Source organism: Ursus americanus, chromosome 5 (assembly GCF_024610735.1).
Source record: "Ursus americanus isolate L20-20 chromosome 5, mUrsAme1.1.p, whole genome shotgun sequence".
NCBI lineage: Eukaryota > Metazoa > Chordata > Mammalia > Carnivora > Ursidae > Ursus > Ursus americanus.
This window is the reverse complement of record NC_142131.1, coordinates 142,775-163,241: the sequence shown is the minus strand read 5'-3', so window position 1 is coordinate 163,241 and position 20,467 is coordinate 142,775. Positions and strand designations below refer to the sequence as shown.

Below are 20,467 nucleotides of genomic sequence, written 5' to 3'. Positions count from 1 at the left end.
GCTAACTGCAGGACTTCCCTACCTTTGTAAGAAAGGATGTCTTTTTGCATGTGGGACACAATTATATATGGAATTATCCTCCACATCCTCATCCTTAAACACCACATACTCATTTCTAATTTGGAAAAAAAACCTTGATAAGGTTAGAGGCATTAGGTTAAACATTCTTGTGAGTGCTACAGTTTTACTTTAGGTTAATTGCAGTATCAATGGACAGCAGTAATTTCTAATGGGATGCTTTTGAACATAAGTTTTCTTGTACTGAAAGTGGCATATTTTAGGAATTTTAGATTTAGACTTTGATATGCATAAAGGGAAAAAATACTTGCCAGATGAAAAGGAAGTAATTGCTTCACTCGAAGTATTTCAACAAAATCTTAGTATTGTCCTCCTCCTCATTTATCATTTCTAATACAATAACATAATCTAATTCCAGCTCCTAGAGATGCTGCTACCACCCCAGGCCTGGAGCCTATCTCCAGTCAGCCTCCACTCTGATCTCTCGTCCTAAGAGAGAACACCGAGCCAGGCTCTGATACTCCCATGAGACACAGATGGAAGCACATCTCTCCAGCCCCAGTCGTACTGGGCGGGCCCGTGAAAGCAAGCCCAGGGCTGGCCTTCAGGACAAGACAGAAGGGAGGTATAGCCAGGATCCATCTGCAGGGACGGGGAACCTGGGCGTGGATCGTGGGGCTTACACCCCTAGCTAGCTCGTATATAAGTAGTTGCCCTTTGTGCATTTTTTCTACCTCTTAGTTTTGGGTTTTGTTTTTTTTTTTTAAAACATTTTATTTATTTATTTGAGAGAGAGACTGAGAGAACAAGTGGGAGAAGGGGCAGAGGGAGAAGCAGGGAGACGACACAGGACTCCATCCCAGGACTCTGGGATCATGACCTGAGCTGAAGGCAGATGCTTAACCAACTGAGCCACCCAGGGACCCCTGCGTTTTTTTTTGTTGTTGTTGTTTGTTTTTTTAAGTGCTTTCCATGATTATTAACTGTCATGTATCTTGTCAGCCATACTGACAGACTGTGCTCTGAGAAAAAAGCCTTTTTCTGGCCACGGGCCACCTTCCACCAGGTAAGCTTCTGAGACAGAAATACATAAATCAGCGTATGCTAGAGAGCTGGGGGAGGTCAGTGGCATGAGCAGTGCCCCCAGACGGCACCGGGTACTTAGCAAGCACTGACCGGAAGTTGAGAAAGGCCTCCTGAAGAAGGTGACACGTTGTAGCATCGAAGATGAGCTGCGGTCCCCACGGAAGGAAAAGTACTGCAGGAAGAGGACTAGTGTGCGATTCCGTTCCAAGAGCAGGACGTTTTGTACTACAGGAGACCTGTGCTCCTGCTTCCCCGTTGGATATGCACGCCGTCAGACGTACACGTGTCAGGCAGCTCACCCGGAGACGGAGTTTCAGCCCCGGGAGTGGGTAACACCCCGCAGGCGTCTGCAGAGGTGGAGTTCGGGGCCTCCAAAACGTCACCACCACCAGGTGAGGCTTAGAGCCTCAGGCTCACTTAGGTCTAGACTCCTGTCCATCTCCTTCCTATTGCCCTCAGGTATACGCTCGTCAGCGAAGGACCAAACCTAACAACTTCAAAACATGAGAGAGATTTTTCTACCACTTCCTCTTTTCTGACCAGTAGACAAAACCTCAATCAAGACACTTAGAACAAAAACAAAAACCTTCATTCAAATGAAAAAGTCAGCCACAAGCACTACCAGAGTGGCCTTTCCTGCTTGGGGCAGGCTCCAGCTCTCTCAAACCCATCTACCGCGGCCCCTCTCTCACCTCGTGCAAATGGGCCTCCTCCCGAGCCGTTGCTAACCCAAGCAAAGCTCTCACGGGCACTGCTGCTATCTCCCCACAGTTAACAGATCAAAACTTGTAAGGGAATTCACAAAGTATGCATCACTGATAAAGCCTAATCTTCACGAAATAAGTAGTTACGCAATACACGAGCACGGTCTGTTTCTCTGCAACACATCTTCATTCCGGGCATGGGAGGGAGTGGCCTGACTGCCTCCCCACTCCCACATTCCACCATCACCCCGTGTGGTTCTCCTAAGGGCAGTTCCCAGGCACACGAGGGACTGAAGACATGACAGCCCAGACAAAATTAAAACAAAATTAACAAAAGATAATAAACCAAAAGAGTAACATTTAAAAAGCAATTAGTGTTGCCAGCCATTTGTGAGCTCATTAACATTCTGGCTCCACTAATTCAAAAAAAGAAATGAGCCACCTTTCTTTTTTTCGAAGACTTGCCAATATTTGGAAGAACAGTTTCCCTCATAGTGAGTTTTTGGCATTAAGGTCCAGAGAAGAAAACAGGAGGCTGTACGACTCTCCGGATTCCTGGATATTTTCTTCATGACTTATTTATCTACACTCAAGAACTTCTTTTACGTTATTTCAGTGCTTACAAGCGCAGCTCCTGATGTTGTTTATAAAGGGCTCCTGTTCTGCTTGGCACTGTCCCTGCAGCAAGGAGCTTTATATAGCAGAACAATAACACGGTAGTTGGGTTATTATGGCAGCAGCAAGAGCTGAAGAATAGTATTTACCAGACACTTCGATAAGCGCGCTACAGGGATTATTTCACTGGCCTTCACGACGTTCATCGAAGGTGGATGACACTCTTATAATATCACCATTCTATAACGGGGAATGTGCAGCCCAGAAAAGCAACGGCCCCCAGACCACCTAGCTAGGAAGTGGCAGAGCTAGGATTTCGGAGCGCACACCTTTACCACACTATAGTTTTACACGCCAGGCTGAGGTGATTGATCAAGTAACCTGACCCAGTAAAGAAGTTAGTAAAAAGGGGGCCAAGAAACCAGAGCCTTTCCTGGTCATTGGACATATTCCCCCAACCCCTGATGTCTTCATTGCTGGCTGGGGACACTTTAATGTAAGAGAGTAAGAGAGATGCCCCCTCTTTCACACTTCGGGAATTAAAGGGTCTGAAGGCGGCTTTCTCGGCATCACACATTTTCTTTGGCAGTAATCGCATGTGTCCAGACGGCATTTTCATAAGCAACTCAGAAGCCCCAAATGAAAAACCAGTCTTGGAAGTCACTATCAGTCATAGCAGAAGGCATACCGCTTTCTGCCCCCCAATACATCAAGGCATCCTGAAATGAAGGGATCCCACATTTAAGTTTAAATCTACCCTCTAAGCTGGAAGTAAAAATTCCTCCTGTCTTGGGGTCCAACTCACCTATTTTCCCCCTACCCACTATTAATACTCTCTTAATCATCAGTCCAGGCACAGCAGCCCCTGGACTGGCTCACTCCCCAGCACCAGCACTCCTGTACGGCGCTTACTCTCATCCAAACACTTAATCAAAAGGGCTCCCAATCAAGCATGAAAATAAATTAGATTTTGGTTTAACCAGGATTAGATTCACAGCACCAAGAAATAAAGTAACAGTTATCTAATCTAACAGGCCAGCCTCAGACTTCTTGGCTACTCTCCACAGCCCCCTCTTGCTAAAACCCTCTCCTAAAACTCCTCTTTCAATACTGTGAAATCACAGCATGTCATGGAGCAAAGTAACTCTTCAAATGCCATGAACACAAAACTCGTAGTTCTGGTGCAGGCCTAACATCGCCGGCGAGCGCCTTGCTTGTCCATAGGAAAAGGGGCTGCTCGTCAGCCCGTGAAGTGTGAGCTGGCCCCACAACGTGCCCGGAAGTCACTTCTTCCTGGTCACCGTGGAGGAAGGAGCCTCCTGGCCTGGGCAAAGCCTGTTGTTTTCTGTGGGGAAACGTTTTATTCTTCTGCCTCATTTTACACTGTTATTCCATCTGGAAAAACCAAGAAGTGCCTGCAAAGCCCCAACCACAAAGAAAATGAGACCCGAACAAAGGATAAAGGGGATAAGGAATGGAGATCCCAACTAGAGGAAGAACTCCTGCAGCGCAACAACACAAAATCCCAAACAGCTCATTAAAAAATGGGCAAGGACTCCAACAGGCATGTCTCCAGAGACCCCTATGGCCAATAAGCACAGAAGACCCTCGACACTTGGGAATCATTCGGAAAATGCAAATAGAACCCAGGATGAGATACCACCTCACACCCACGAGGATGGCTAGGACGTAAAAAGCAAAGCAACACTGAAAAGAACAAGTGTTGGCAAGGATGTGGCGGAACTGGAACCTTTGTGCGCTGCTGGTGGGGTGATGTAAAGTTTAACAGCCACTATGGAAAATGTGAAGGCAAGTCCTCAAAAATTTAAACACAGAATACTATATGGTCTAGCAATTCCACTTCTGGGTGTATACCTAAAAAAAGTGAAAGCAGGGGCTCAGATGATTGCACACCCATGTTCGTTGCAGCATTATTCCCAACAGCCGAAAGTTAGAGGCGACCCAAGTGTGCACTGATGGGTGAATAAGCAAAACAGGATTTATACGTACAGTGGAAAAATCAGCCTCACAAAGGAAGAAAACTCTGACACATGCTACAGTGTTGATGAACCTGAAGACATCATGTCTAGGGAAATAACCCAGTCACAAAAGTATTTTATGATGACACTTACGTGAGGTATCTAGATTAGTCAGATTCACAGAGAGATAGAGTCAAAGAGTGGTTGCCAGGAGGGGGGTGGAGTAGAAATGGGGAGTTAGTGTTTGCTGGGTACGGAGTTTCCGCTGGGGACAGGAGATGGTGCTGGAGACGTGACAAGGGAGGCACCCCAAGGTGAATGTGCTAATGCCACAGCTCTGCATACTTACAAGGGGTTAAAACGGCGAGCAGAAGTTAGGGTTAGCTTACCGCAGTTTTTAAAAAGGACAGTAGGGTTGACCAAGTCATACAACCATCAACACAGAGCAGCTGGCAAACCAGCCAAAGAGTACACCCATCTCTCATTATTTTGTCAAAACAGAACACAACTGCTCCTTTGGATTTTTAAGACTTGTTAAGCCCCAATTACCTCAGCCAGTAAGAACCCACTGAGAGCAGACTACTACAATATACCCAAAAGATCAGAGCAAAATATAAATTCTTCTAATTATTTTAATAGTGCAATTAGTAATGTCATATATAGACAAGACTTACTAAAGAATTATGCTTCTTTTTAAGATAATTATAAAATATTACAAGATGCATACTTTTAAAAAACATTTTTATTTATTTTGAGAGCAAGCGAGAGCACATGCAGGGGAGAGCGGGGGTAGAGGGAGAGAATCTTTTTTTTTTTTTAAAGATTTTATTTATTTGACAGAGAGAGACAGCCAGCGAGAGAGGGAACACAAGCAGGGGGAGTGGGAGAGGAAGAAGCAGGCTCCTAGCGGGGAACCCTGATGTGCGGCTCGATCCCAGAACGTTGGGATCATGCCCTGAGCCGAAGGCAGACGCTTCACGACTGCGCCACCCAGGAACCCTGAGGGAGAGAACCTTAAGCAGGTTCCACCCTCAGCACAGAGCCCGACACAGGGCTCAATCTCAGGACCCTGAGATCACGACCGGAGCTGAAAGCAAGAGTCAGATGCTTAATAGACTGAGCCACCCAGGCACCCCAAGGGCCATACTTTAAATCAAATCCTGTGACATAGAAACAGAGGATGCTGAGGCAGAAGAGGAAAAATTATCCCTGGAGTTAAGGTTAAAAGAAGAAGAAGAAGAAAGTCTGTTCTATACTTCCCCCTCTGCCCCTAGCCAGTCTTATTCAGGCCTCAGTTTCCTCATCAGTTATGCAAATGGTTTGGATAAGAGAAAACTCATATCGAAGAATGGCTTAATGGTACCACCCAATGGAAGCATCTCCTTTGTCCAATTCCACACTTAACCAGACAACTTTCTGGTTATAACCAGACTACTAAATAACTTTTCAATAGGAAAACAAGTGTCAGCATTCCAGGCTCCTTAGAGCTACATTTGTTATAAATCCATAAACTGATACTAAGTTTTCTAACAATAAAGTCGATGATTCTAAATAGTTGAAGGAAATTGGTCCAAGTGACAGCAGAAAGAGGAGCCCAGTTTTCCTAACTCAGAACCCACCTGTAGTCGTCTACATCAGCGTCCATCAACACTGAACCACCCATCAAAGGAAGGCAGTTCTCGAATCATTCATGGCCAAGGTCTGTGCCTCTCAGTTCTTTAAACAATTTTTTTTAAAGATTTTATTTGAGAGAGAGCACATGCGCATCTGTGCACTCGCGCATGAGTGGGGGAAGGGGCAGAGGGAGAGGAGAGAAAGAATCCGAAGCAGGCTCAGGGCTTAATTTCACAACCCTGAGATCATGCCCTGAGCCAAAAATCAAGAGATGGAGGCTTGACTGAGCCACCAGGTGCCCCAAAATTTAATTATTTAAAATTTATTATATAGGGTCGCCTGGGTGGCAGTTGGTTAAGTGTCAGTCTTCAGCTCAGGTCACAATTTCAGGGTCCTGGGATCAAGCCCCACAACAGGATCCCTGCCCAGCGGGGAGTCTACTTCTCCCTCTCCCTCTGCCTCTCCCCCCACCCCCTCCCCTGCTCTCTCACTATCTCAAATAAATAAAATCTTTTTAAAAAATTTGTGTGTATATGTATGTATGTTTCTATATCTATGTAAAAAAATCAGTTTAGGAATATCAAAACACTCCAGAGAAATCCAGATTCTTTTCCATAGCCTAGAAGATACAGGTAATCTAGCCAGAACTATTTGTCTCAAACATCACCTCCTTCCACCCTCCACTTGCTTGCTTCACTCCCAGTCACACCACCTCCTTGCTTAAGCACACCATGCATATCTGACCTCTGCCTGAAATGATCATCTCCCATCTTTGCATGGCTCTATCCCGCATTTCATTCCAGTCTCAATCCAAAGACCCCCCTAGACAGGTCTTCCCTGGTCACCCAAATAGCATCCTCTCTCCTTCATTCCCTGTGTATTTTCTCTTTTCAGCACGTATCACCACTTGGACATACATCTGTCATGTGTATGGTCTGCCTCCCTCTAGAATGAGGGGTCCATCACAACAAGGACTCTCATCGGTTTTGTTTCTGTATCCCCACACCTAAGAACAGCACCTAGCATGTGGAAGGCACATAGTACTTGTTGAATGAATAAACAAATGGGAAATAGAGTAAGTTATGGTAATAATGACCAAACTCCCTCAAATGTGCCCTTCAACCAAAATAACAGAAGTGGTCAATCTAACACATCTGTCAGGCTATAATGTCGAGTGCAGTACGGTCCAAACAACTACCTGTTTTGTTGATGCCCTACCATGTCACATATGGTCTAGGTGCTAGCGATACGGATGGGTTTCCTCTGTCCCTGCCTGCAAAGAGCTCATGGTCTCCCATGGAGGCTGTGGATGATTATATTAAGTGTTCTGAACACAGGTGAGGGAAGGAACCAACGTGGGAGGCTGGGAGGGGCCCAGACAAAGAGTCGTTGCAAGGTGCAATGTATCCTGTGGACAAGTCCGCACAGCCCACAGGAAACAGGGACAAGGGATTGCTCCCACTCTCACCATGCGACCAACCAGAGGACTCCCCTGCTTTCCTAATTGCCAGGCAATCTCCTTCCATGTTGGCATTCTTCCCTTGACAACTGCTTCAGTGTTTTTTGTTTGTTTTTAACAAATCCAGCTGGAATCATTAACTGGCGCGCACACACACACACACACACACACACACACACACACGAGGTTTCGTGAAACTTTCTGTTCTCAGGTAATCAAATACTACAGCCTTTGGCTTAAGATGCATTTCCATCTCTGGCCCCATATGTTCCATCATGACAAGGGATCTGCCTCAAAATATCCCACCTGCCAAAGCATCAAGTAGCTTTTAGCACACAATCTTCCCAGCCCAACAGGTTTTTATTATTTACAAAGTTAACAAACCCTAACCTAGAGTTTCTTATATGGCAAATAGAATTAACAGCTGCTAATTCAGGATTTTTGTTTTTCCTAGACTTGACTTGGTTTAACTTCTTTGCCGAGTTTAAGAAATATCTTAAAAGATTTGCATTTATAAAGCGCTTTACAACCGCAGTCACTCCTTATGGTAATGCAAACCTCTCAAAAGGTGTCCTCTTTCCCCCATAAACTAATTTTGGCTATTTCTGTTCAGCAAGAAAAAGGGGACATTTGCTAGAAAGAGAATATCTCCATAGTCCCAGTAAATATTTACTCTACAAATTGAACTTCTGTTTATCTGTGCAATCCAGGTTATTCTCTCCTTGTTTCTTTCAAGAAAGAAAGATACCAATGCTAGGAATTTGGGCGTAGTGGGGGGCAGGGAGGTGAGAAAATAATTGCATATAAATTTGTCTCTGCCCTGAGATTCCCTCGCTGATGTAAAAATGCACATCCTATTATCAGCTTTGAGAGGGGTTTTTTTTTTTTGGTTGGTTGGGTTTTTTTTTTTTTTTTTTTTTTTTTGGCTTTTCCGATTCTGCAATCCCACCAATACAAAACTCTTTCCCAGAATCGAGAGATTTAAAATGCAATCTTAGTTTTCTGAAATTTGGTTCCTTGGATCAAAACCTAAATCTGAACTCTTTGTTCATCAACATCTTCTTAATTTTGCCATAAATGCAGCTTTTACCTTCCAGTTCCCGTCTCATTTTGGAGGAAGTGTTCCCCAGGGCTTGCATTGGGTACAAGAGCTTCAGGCAACGGTGAAAGCAGCACCCTTGAGTTCCCTTCCTGGGTCTTGCCATCACATTCCCTACCCTAGATGGGTGCCCCCACTCCCTCAAAGCTCTGGCACCTCAAATCTGGTAGCCACAGTCCTGTAAGTACTTCCTTAAAATGAAGAAGTCTCAGAATTTGTTTTACAACTTCCCCATTAGACAAAGCATGTCCCCAGAATCAAGGTTCTCCCTCTGCTTTCACGTCCGTGGCCACCTCAGTCCTGATCATCTGCCTGGTCTGTGACTAACCTCTACCTCTCGTAATGTATTTCTCCTTTCTCTTGTTACTTTGACCACCACCTGGTTCCAGCTACACTTGATCTTCCCCTGGCCAGCTGGGTCAGATTCATGGCCTCATGGCCACGTTCAGCTCGTGCTTCCTTGGGACCTAACCACCAGCAGCTGCCTTGCCATGCAGCCCTGGCTGCCAGCTTCACTGGGTTCCCTGGCTTTCTTCACCAGCCTCAGCCCTCTGCAGCCCCGCAGTGCTGATTTAGCCCACCGCAATAGGGTCCAAGAGCCCCACCAGCAGGGGTGGGAGAATGCTGGTTCTTGTGAGGAAGTCTTATTCTCATTCTGGCACCTCACCTCAAACGTGGTAGAGCTAACCCACTCGGATGCCTCTGAGCACACAGGCAGCGGGACAGAGGTCACAGTGCAACCTATCTCCCCAGCGGTCAGCAAGGACAGAAGGGAGGGCTCTCCGGATGAGGGTCACCCTATTCCTTAGTGACCCATCTGCTTTCAGGGCTCCGAAAACCCCATGCTTGGATTCCTCAGCCACTTGAAGGTGATGGTAGGGACCATATCCCTGTAATCGTATCCATTTCATTTTTATCAAAAACATTTATCTGGGCATTGCATAGAGATAATACAAATCAAGTTAAACAGGAGTCTTATATAGAATACTCCCTCCTAGGAACATGTGACCAAAAGCTGAGAGCTGTAAGAGAAACTGATGAAAGGAAGCCACGTACAAAAGGTGGGCCTGGGAGAAAGATTCCTTGGGCTCAAATCCTGACTCCACCACTAATAGTCTGTAGAACCTTGGTTAGTGTTTTCACCTCATTGTGCCTCAATCGCCACACCTGTGTTATGGGCATAACAAAATCTCTCTCATAGGGTTTTTGATGACACAGGTCAATAGCTGGGAAAACCACTAAATTAACAGCTAAGAGACAAAACAACAGAACTATTGCCAGGCACCGAGAATTAAGAGACCAGGGTTTTGTGGCCTCTGGAGATTAAAAATGGTTGTAAATTCTTTTTAGATTCCCCCTTGGAGAGGTGGGATCTATTTCTTCACCACCTTCCATCTGGGCTAATAAGCATATAGCTGTTTCTAACCAACAGACCCATAGAAGGGACACTGTGCCAGTTTTAATCCTACATTTTAGAAGAACTGCCAGCTGCCCCCTCTTCCCTCTTGGAACCCAGCTGCCATGTTGAGAGGAAACCCAAGCAGGCAGAGACAGGCCCAGGCGGAAGAGAAGAGCTGATCTCCCAGTCCACGGCCAGCACCACTTTGCCAGCCATGTGATGAAGCCATTAGAAGTGGATCTTCCAACTCCAGTCATAGACACAAGTCCCCCCCCCCCCGAGCTCTGCCCCAAATTGCAAAATCATGCACAAATAAAATTTCTTTAAGCCTCTCAATTTGGGGGCAGTTTGTTACACAGCCACAAACAGTCCAAAAAAAACAAAAACAAAAAAATGCTTCAAAGAACTTAAAACAGTTCCTCAAATACCTGTATGTGAAAAGGGAGAGGAAGAGGCAAGGTGTTCATTCATTCAAACATTTGTAGAACACCTACTATGTGCCAGACTCTGTGACACGTCTTCACACTGCCCTTCTGGTGCTGATGGTCTAGGCTGAGAGACATTAAACAACTCATTAGCATGAAGCTGATTCTATAAAACAAAGCAGTATAAGGAAGTATAAAGGGGTGTGGGAACACTAGGTGATCTCCCAGGCCCTTCCAATTCTGGTATTTTGTACCTCGACGAGGAAGCCTAAATACACCTGTGAGACCGCCACATAGGATCACCCATGCAGAGAACCTTCTCTTATACAAATCTACGTAGCGTATCATGGAAGATGTGGGGTTTCCGTAGCTACCCCACAAGTTACTGGTGAAAGCACTCAGAATTGCCTCTATAGCCTACGTTCGGAGGTGGAATCCTCTCAGGAAAGCGGCTTTGAATAAAGAGATAAGGAAAGAGTAAGGGAAGTAGGATTTCCAGGGGCAACTAAGGTTTCTGAGTAAATTAGTGACAGAATTTTACTTGTTCTTGGTTTGATGTTTAAAAACAAAAAATAGAAGTTGATTGCTTCAAATTACTCTGAATGTTTTTTAATCCCCAGTGGTTTTAATGATCAACAGGAAAGAACTCTTAAAAGATAAATCTTTATTTTGCTGCATAGTTAGCTGTCCACCAGACAGGCAGATCCAGTAGACTGCTCTTCTGTAAAGATTAGTGAATTCAATCATACCTTGATAAAGCTGTGCCCTAAGAGATCTTTCTCCCAAAATCTGAATGATTCTAAGAACTAAGAGATGTGATTGTGATAGTGAAGCAAAGTTAATACTACATGCTAGTCCCACAGGTTTTACCAAGACAAACAGAATGAAGTGCTAACCACAAACCCATGGCAACGAGGAAGAAGAATTAAGAGCCTTCCCTTGACAAGGTTCGGGAGAATTTAATGTAGTGCTGCTGAAAGTGTACTTGATTTTTTTTTTATTAGAAGATTTTGAGAGCGAGTGAGAGAGAGCACAAGCTGGGGTGGGGTGAGGGAGAAGCAGACTCCCCACGGGAGCTCAACAGGCTCAATTCCAGGACCCTGGGACCACGGCCTGAGCAGAAGGCAGATGCTTAACCGACTAAGCCACCCAGGCACCCTGTACTTGATTTTCTAAAGACTTTTGATTTCGCTGGTGTTGGAGTCCTTCCTCAACCTCACATTAGAAAAAGAAAAACATCCTTTGATTCTCTGATAGGGACAGCTAATAGCCAAGAAAAAAAAAACTAGCCAATTCTTGTTTCTCAGATTTTCCTTTTGCATTACTGTGGTTAATGCTAAGGATTAGTTTGCTCTGGTTAAAGTGTTCAGACTTGATAGAAGCCATTTGTGGTCATGGATCAACAGAAAGGTTTTGAATGCCCATAGGTAGAAGCAATTTCACCATCTCCTATAATCATCTCACAGGATCTTAAACAGCTATTGTTGCAACCGAAGACACAGAAGGGACACACTCACGAATTTCCTGTTTTTCTAAAAGTTCTCACACATGTAAAACACCTCACGCCCAACACCCAGCTCTAGATCCCCTAATCATGCATCCCTCACACCCAAATCTCCCCCCCCCGCCCCCCCCCCCGCCCCATGCAAGCATTCCTGGAGCATCGGAAGCAGAGGTCAGCACCTCAGCAGGTGACCAAGGCTGGCTGCTCTCACCAGCCAGACCAGCAGATTACAACCAGAAACCGGTGTTGAGGCTGTTATGGAGTCAGTGCCAACATTACTGCCAAACAGTCAATGATTCCTGTGGCTGGAGGGCCCCTCTAGAAGGTGTCAGCTCACAAGTCCACAACAAGGAGAGGCACCTCTTGTTTCTGACACCCAGGATGAGGCTGGGCCCTTTCCTGCCCCTGAAACGCCTGGTGAACAACAGGCTGAATCTGACCCCACGGTGACCTCCAGTGTTGAGGCTCCTGGGCAGTAAGAGATATGGTACTAAAGGGGCCCCCTGGGGGTTTTACGAGCGCTGCTTCCAGGTGAGGAGGAACCAACCATCAAAAGAGAATGGCAACTTTGTCCCCAAAACATTAGAGCAAAACCAGTGTTTAGAAGAAAAATTACTGTGACAAGAAACTCTCTTGTACACCAAAGACCAGTTGCGAGAAGTACAAATGAATTGTATTCAGATCCGGGGATATTACAGAAAAGGTCGACCCTACGACTCTTGACCACGATCCACTGACCTGAGATTTAGGGTCCACAAGTAGGAACCACACACACCCTGTTGCCGTACAAATTCTGACACATATCCTCATTGAAAATATGTCCAAGAACTAAAAATAACTACCCTACAGTCTACTGCAATTACCCGACCTGCAGGGAACCTGGGAGTGGGGGCGGGGACAGAGGGCCAACTAAATCACCGAACCTAGAAAGAAGGCCAGAAAGAAGAACTGACGAGCAGTCACTGAGAACAAGGAAAGAAAATTTGGTAAAGGGTACGACTGGCCAGAAAATTACTTCCTCAGGGACAAGACTATACCCTATAATGCTCAAATATTATCACTCCAACTAATGCAGGCCCCCAGAGCACCCTCCACGCTCTCCTTCAGCCACAGTTTCTAAGGAGCACACGAGGAGTGGGTACAACCAGGCAAAGAACCTCCCACCGGAGTTTCATTGATACTCTGAGTTCATCTAATGCACCCACTGATTGCACCAATACCACGCAAGTCAGGCCAGACCTCCTCTTCCCTAGTCACCATTCTGGCCACCTTCAGCCCAAACCTGGAGTTCATTTTTAAAACAAAGGCAACCGAAACAGCACACTCTAGGTGGTGGGGAGTTAAAGCTGCCACATGGAAGTAAACAACATAAAGGACTGGGGGGGGGGGGGAGGGGGGACCTCTCTGCAAGGTAAACACCTTTAAGTGTTTGATTTTTAAGTGACCTTACAAGTCACAGGCTTCTCAAATAGTGTGAGCCATGGAGCAGGGTCCTAGGTCCTATTTTTAGATGTGGAACATCTCCCTGGCTTGTAAAATTGGCAAAAAAAAAAAAAAAAAAAAAAAAATCACTTAGGTCTTCCTGCCTCTCCCCCTAACCTCCTGTTTTCAAATTACGCCCTCTCCCCACCTTCTACCTGACAGGGGAAGCCACCAGGATTAGGAAATGCCTGTACCTCATTCACCAACACCTCACGATGCTTCTCCAAACCCAGAGCAGGGACAGGGCAGCAGCAAGACAGAGACCAGGCAGGGCCCACTGCATTCCCTGCTGGATACCAGCGGCAGACCTGCTCGGGTTTCCCTCTGTCTACACCCCCACCTCTTCCCATGTCCAGCCCTCTCCCCCCAGCTAGGGCTCCAGCCTTTCATTTTCCCTTCACGGTTGGTAATCTGACATCACCTCTATCTGCCTTCCGGCTGTTCTTACGCTGGTCTCCTTTTCTTCCCCTTCCCTCTCTTCAGCCATACTCAAGAAGCACAGACTATTTATTCTACTTTTGCCCCATAAATAGCTCAGTGATGGTGCCAGGAGGAAAACCCACAGCGACCAAGCCTCCTGCTGTAGACACGAGTCACACACACTCTCCCAGGTTTGTAGGTTTCCCATCGCCACTTTGCAGGCATTCAAAGCCGGGGGCGGCGGGGGGGGGGGCATGTGCCCGAGGCCCCCCTAAAGTCAGCAAAAAAGGAGCTTTGAGCAGCGTACCGCTCACATATGTGCACGCCGTTTGATGTAGCTTTAGTTTCAAGAGCTAGTCTCCAGCACTCTAGCGGGTCTGTTACAGGGAGAGCCAGGAATTGCAAATGCGCTTTGCCTCAAAGACTCAGGAGTCCAGTCCGGGGCAGGAAACAAAGTTCTGAGCGGCTTTGATCCGCTTCCTCCCCACTTCCCTCCCCAGCGCGGGTCATTCACCTCCGCCAAGAGACCACCGGGCCGAATCTGACCAAACGCATCGCACGTGGGAGACTCCATAACCCCGAGCTCCCCAGCCCCACCAAATGAGTTACCATCGGCTGCGGCTTAGCTTGGGATCCCCGACTGCTACGAAGAGGAGTGCAGCACACAAACCGGGGGACCGGGCTGGGAAGGGACGGGAGCCCGGGCTCGCGCAGCGCAGAACGCCCCGGCGCCCTGGTGAGAGCAAACGCTCGTCTCAGACCGAATATCAGGCCAGCTCAGGTCATTTCCCGAGTAGCGCTACAAGTTAAAACAAGATCCAGAAGCATCTATTAATCTTTAATTGCGCCGCCTCCAGCCCGGAGCACGAGGAGCTGGGGGCGACCGGGAGGGCCGCGGGGGGCTGTCCAAAAGCAAATGCCTAAGAAGCCAGAGCTCCGACCTCAGCTGCGCTCACCTCGCTCAGCTCGGCCGACGAGTCGGTTCCAGGTTTCATGGCAACTCCAGAATTCATGACTGCACTTTTCAGAGCCGAGCTCCTCCTCCTCCGGGTGTCGGAGCTGCGGACTTGGGCTCACCAGGCTCGAGATCCACCGCTGGGTCCCTGCGGGCGCACCGCAGCCTAGCCAGCCATTTTCACCCACGGCAGCGGGGAAGCCCCGAGGAAGGACGCAGGCTCTCCTGGAAGGCGCAGGGCCGGCGCGCCTCTCGCCGACGAGCCTTTGCCGCAGGAGGCTCGGTGGCCGGGCGCGCTCGCAGCTGCTGCGGCCGAGCCGGCGCGGGGACCCGCCGCGCGCGCCCACCGCCCGGCCCCGGGGCGCTGCCCCCTCGGCGCCGCCTCGCCGCTCCTACGGGGCTTCGCTGCCCCCCATTACCCGGCCGGAGGGCGCCTCCCAGCACGATCCGGCGCCCCAGAGGCTCGGGCGGGCTCCCGAAGGCAGCAGGGCGGCGGGGCGAGGAGAGGGAGCGGAGCGGGGCTGCGCTCCACGCCGAAGTTTCCCTTCGGAACCGTCTGGAGTTGTAAGTGGTTCCTGATTGAACACAGCTGTCTCGCTGCGCGGTGCGCGGGGGAGGCGGGGCCAGAACGCGGGGGCCGAGCGGGGGGGACCGTGCCGGGAGCGCAGGCATCCTTCCAGTCCTCTGCGATGTAATTACAGGACGCAAGTCCAGAGGAGGAGAAGAAACAGGAAAAGCCACCTGAGTAACTGTGCAGAAAAAATTTTAAAAATTCCTCCTAGAAGCCACTTTCTATGATTTAATAAGGTCAAGACCAACCTGAACACTGTGCCTCAGGCAGCGCTCTGCACTTCCCACGGTACAGGAAGATTTTACAAGAGTGTGCGGCGGTCATTTTCCCTGAATGGTCTACAGTCAGCACCCAGGGTGTAAATTCACTGTCAAACTCCCTCTCTGTCGCTGGGGCAGATTACATTTTCTGCACGTAATAAAGATGAAGACGCCGATCGCTTGAAAGATATAAAATAGGCTTCAATTTCCCATCCTCCCCAACCCCAGACCGTTCTTTTAAGTGTTACATTTCCCATCCTCTTCAAACCCCATACCTTCCTTAAAAACTTCACTGCTCATCTGAGCAGAGCTGGGTTTGTATTTCTGGGTTTGGAGTACGAATCAGAAAAGATTCCACGGACTGTTACATCCAGTGGCCTCCTGGAATCAGAGTTCCCCTCAGTTTTGAGTTTCCCTAATGTAAAAGCATCCCTGTCTAGGGAGGTGGGAGGGGAGGGATTTTCTCCATAAAGCTTAAAGTCCCACTGAACTTGAAATACACTGAAAAATGTTCTGATCCTTAAAACAGGTCTGCGGCACTGCTTACGAGGCCTCATCAGTCTCTTTCTACACAATGGGAACAAAATGTCTCCATCCCCAGTGACAGACTTGGCATTTCCTAGAGCCTTCTATGAAAAAGCCATTGTATTGTTAATTTCCAAGGTCTTTTTTTTTTTTTAATCAAATAGGATGTTTATTTTGCTCTTTAAGAAGGAGCAAAGAGCTTGACCATTTGCATTTATCTTGTTGCCCAGCTGCCTTCCTGGTGAGTTCATCCATTGCCTGATGGAGCCACTACTGGGATAAAGAAGTCTGCTGCTTTGGGGGAGCACTGGGTCCAAAGTTTTGGGGCACTACAGCACACTGGGAGAAACTCTGCTGCATGGGGAGGGGTTAGGAAGCCACATCTATTTTTCTTACTTACTCATTAAAACCTACAGAGAACTGGGGCGCCTGGCTGACTCAGTTGGTAAAGCATGCAACTCTTGATCTCGGGGTTGTAAGTTCGAGCCCCATGTTGGATGTAGAGATTTCTTAAAAATAAAATCTTTAGGTGAGCCTGGGTGGCTCAGTCAGTTGAGCGTCTGATTCTTGATTTCGGCTCAGATTGTGGTCTTGGGGTCCTGGGATGGAGCCCAGAGACAGGCAGGCTCCACGCTCAACAGGGAATCTGCTGGAGATTCTCTCTCTCCCTCTGCCCCCCACCTCCATGCTGTGCCCCCTCTCACCTATGCGCAGCATGCGCTCACGCTCTCTCTCACATAAATAAATAAATAAATAAATAAATAAATAAATAAATCTTTTTTTAAAATTGAAAAATTAAATCTTTAAAAATCATTTAAAAAAACCTATTGAGAACTGAATGTGTGCTTTAAGATGCAGATGGTGGTGAATATAAAAATATAAAGGAGACTCAAGCACTAACCCTACCCATAAGGTGTTTTTAGTCTCATAAAACATAAAGAAAATGAGAGTTCTAGATAGAAAATGAAACTTAGAATGAAAGCAATACAAATAAAGATCTATTGCAGTTCAGAGAAGGAAATAGGATTCTGACTGGACTGAATTGGAGGAGAACTGTGAAGAAATCAGGACAGGCAGCATGTGAGTTGATCTGTAAAGAATGGCTGAGTCCAGCAAAGATGGGGAGTAAGATGAAGGTACCCATACAGGGGACCACTGCGAGGGAAAGTATAGATGGAGGATGGAACGTGCCCGGCTTGTGTTGGGAATGGCAGGTGTTCCATTTTGGAGTGGAACCTGGATTAGGTAAGAGAGTTGAAGCCAGATCATGGATGGTTCTGAGCTACAAGCCAAAGAAATGGGACTTCTGAGAGCCACTAAAGGACAGCACAGACATAACAGGATCCGAGCTGTGCTTTGAGACACTCCGATGGATCTGTAGCACACTCATGAGTAACTCACATGAATTCAAGTAGACTAACGGTGAGTGTGATGCTGGTATTTAAAGAAACATATTTTTCATACTAGATGGCCCCTAAAACCACGCAGATGACTTCATCTGGTGTTCAACCAGAAGAAAGTGATCTGTTCCAAGACTGGAGGAAAAACTGGCAGTGTTGAACTTCGTAAGAAGTAGTATGACTGCAAATTTTACTTTATGGACAATATAAGGCATTTTCAAGAATAATGTTGACTATATAGAATTTTTTCTCAAACAGTGAATTTATTTTTTTTAAGATTTTTAATTTATTTATTTAAGAGAGAGAGCGCAAGTGGGGAGAAAGGTCAGAGGGAGAGGGAGAAGCAGACTCCCCACTGAGCAGGGAGCCCCACGCAGGGCTCAATCCCAGGACCCCGAGACCACGACCCAAGCCGAAGGCAGACACCTAACCAACTGAGTGACCCAGGTGCCCCAAACAGTGGCTTTAATACTTAACCACCTCAGAAGTTGCACTCCAGGACAGTCCGGCAACAGCGAAGGTAGTAAGTTGAAAGTGGGAACTGAACATGCCAATTGGACTATCCCAGTAATCCAGCAAAAGGCTACAAAGGCCTGAATTAAGGTGGGGCAGTGCAAATGGAGGGGAAGTGACAGATGTAAGAGATTCTACGGAAGAGAGTAGACAGAAACTGTGGTGGAAAGAGGAGAACGTAAATATGGCTTGTAGATATAGAATGTGGCTGAATGGGGTTTTAGGCAATGTCCTCAACAAAAATAGGGATTCCAAAAAAGGAAAAGGTTACAGAGGAAACTATGTTTGAGTTATCACAAGTTTGAGGTGACAACTGGGTATTCAAGGGGAGGCATTCAGCAGGAAGCCTGACACGGAGCCACAGAGATACATCAGGGTTGAGATGGAGATGAAGGCTTGGGGTGACCCTTATTAGAACAATAAATAAAACCATGAAATCAAGTAAGGTTGCTGAGGAAGAGAGGACAGAGAAAAGAGATCCGAGGACATTATCTTAAAGAAGGTCTTTTCATCCGGGGGAAAGAACGAAAGAGGAAATGGTGGGTAAGGCCAGTGAGAGAAACAGGAAAATAACCAGAGGAACTCTGAGTCTGGAGGTCGAAGGGAGATGTCAAGACAGAGGAGGCAGCATCTGTATTATAAGAGAGAGGGGGCAGAAAACTGAAAACTGATAAAGGAGCATTTCAAAGACATGAATGTCCCTCAAAGAGAAATGTCTACAAAGCTAAGAAGACAGAACGCAGATTACCACAGGGAATGAGGAAGAACTGGGGGCAGTAACCACGCATGACTCTTGCCATAAATTTGATGGTGACAGGAAATCGGGAGATGGGAGAGTTTCTCAGAGCAGGTAAACAACATTGACTGGAGGGTAGGAGGGGCAGATTTGTAGTCTGCAGCTAAAGGAAACTCTGAAGATAGATAGATAGATAGATAGATAGATAGATAGATAGATAGATAGATAGAAGGGGGATGGAGAAAGTTCCTGAAAAGAGAGAGAGGGAAAGGGCCAAGGACCCAAACCATGAGATTAGCTTTGGATAGGTTTGGAGAGGCAGAGGATTCTGATGTTTCTTCATCCCTCTTCAGCAGGAAAAGCTGCGAGAACTGGAGAATTTACAGACTAGTAGGGAGAAGACTTTCAGACATACATACCAACTAACAGCACTTATTTCAAGAGTCATCCAGGTTCCTCTGTGTGATTGTGGAGGGGTAATGAAGACTAATAATAACTTAAAATTAAATTTTACCTTAAGGAAGGGAAGACCATAGAGTTGTCTGTCAATGCAAGAATAGAGCAGCTATGATCCCAACATCTGAAATTGCTCCAGCATGGGTGCAAGGCTGGTGGGACACACCAAAAGCCAAAGTATGTAGAGAACAGTTTCATGCCATGAGGGGGAGTCCAAATTCATTTTCTTCCAATCTAAGGCTCCATGAAAGTCTAGAATTTAAATATTTTGTGATTTTCCTTTACCTCTTAGTCTAGTCAGAAAACAGATTGGGAATCTCTACTATCAAGAAAGCTAAAATAGTGCTGTACCCAAGACTACAACGGGGTCAACATCTAAGTACCTGAGAAATGCAAAGAGCACCTCAGCATGTCATCTCGATGCACCAGAGGGAAGTAAAGCCCCAAGTGCATTTCCAGTGTCATAAGAAGAAGACCTCAAGATGAGCACTCACTGTAGTTTACCAAGTATACAACTGTGGACGCCCGCAAACCCTTCCGTATTGTGGCCGCCTCAACAGGATCCGCATACAACTGTGGACGCCCGCAAACCCTTCCATCTTGTGGCCGCCTCAACAGGATCCCTCTTGAAGAGCTTCTGCAAGCTCTGCTTCGCCAGAGAGTAAGCTCCTCTCAAGAGGTGCGAGCAGCAGGTGGCAGAGGTGTTTATCAGGATCACAGAGTAGGTCTGGGAGGAGGAGGAAAACCTGCTCTGAGTTCCCTTCCTTCCTGGGCCTTGTCTGCCGTAGAGGCTAATCTCTTCCCATCTGATCTCTGGGCCAAGAGGCAGCAGCAGGCCTGGGAAAGTTTCCGGGAAAGCAGAGGTGGCCGTTTGCATAAGCGGACGTGTCTGTGTGCGGGTTGCACGCTCCAGCCACCCCAGCACTGCCTTTCTCCTGGCAGGGGCAGTCCGGCCCCTCTATTGATGGCCGCTGACCTCAGTGAATTTCTACACAGTCAGGATAATATTCTGGATCTTGTCTGTACTGTCTCCTGGTAATGAACATCAGAGTAAACAAAGCAATCTTGGGTAAAAGTCTTGAACCTCCAGCATTAAAGAAACGGACTGAAACTCTGGGACTGGCTGACCTAAACCCTCTGTCTCTACCCCTAGGGTGTCCAAGCCCGCCCTGCTCTGTGCTAAGTCAGGCTTGTGCTCCTCCAGCCCACACAAGGGCCCAAACTCCAAAATTAGCCCCTTCCTCCTT

At 47.1% G+C, this 20,467-nt stretch overlaps 1 protein-coding gene across 2 annotated transcripts in view; it reads right to left on the bottom strand.

Moving 5' to 3' along the window:
• The window catches only part of MCC (MCC regulator of Wnt signaling pathway), a 375,394-nt gene that overhangs the window by 235,673 nt on the left and 119,254 nt on the right, over nt 1-20,467 (bottom strand). Inside the window, exon 1 of one of the 2 annotated variants that reach the window (XM_045777293.2) lies at nt 14,761-15,351. The exons of the other annotated variant lie outside the window; for it this stretch is intronic. Within the exon in view, the coding sequence (XP_045633249.1) occupies nt 14,761-14,817 (57 nt within the window). The 5' untranslated portion in view covers nt 14,818-15,351. Of the gene's footprint in view, nt 1-14,760; nt 15,352-20,467 lie in introns of those variants that run through there. 2 annotated transcript variants of the gene reach the window in all.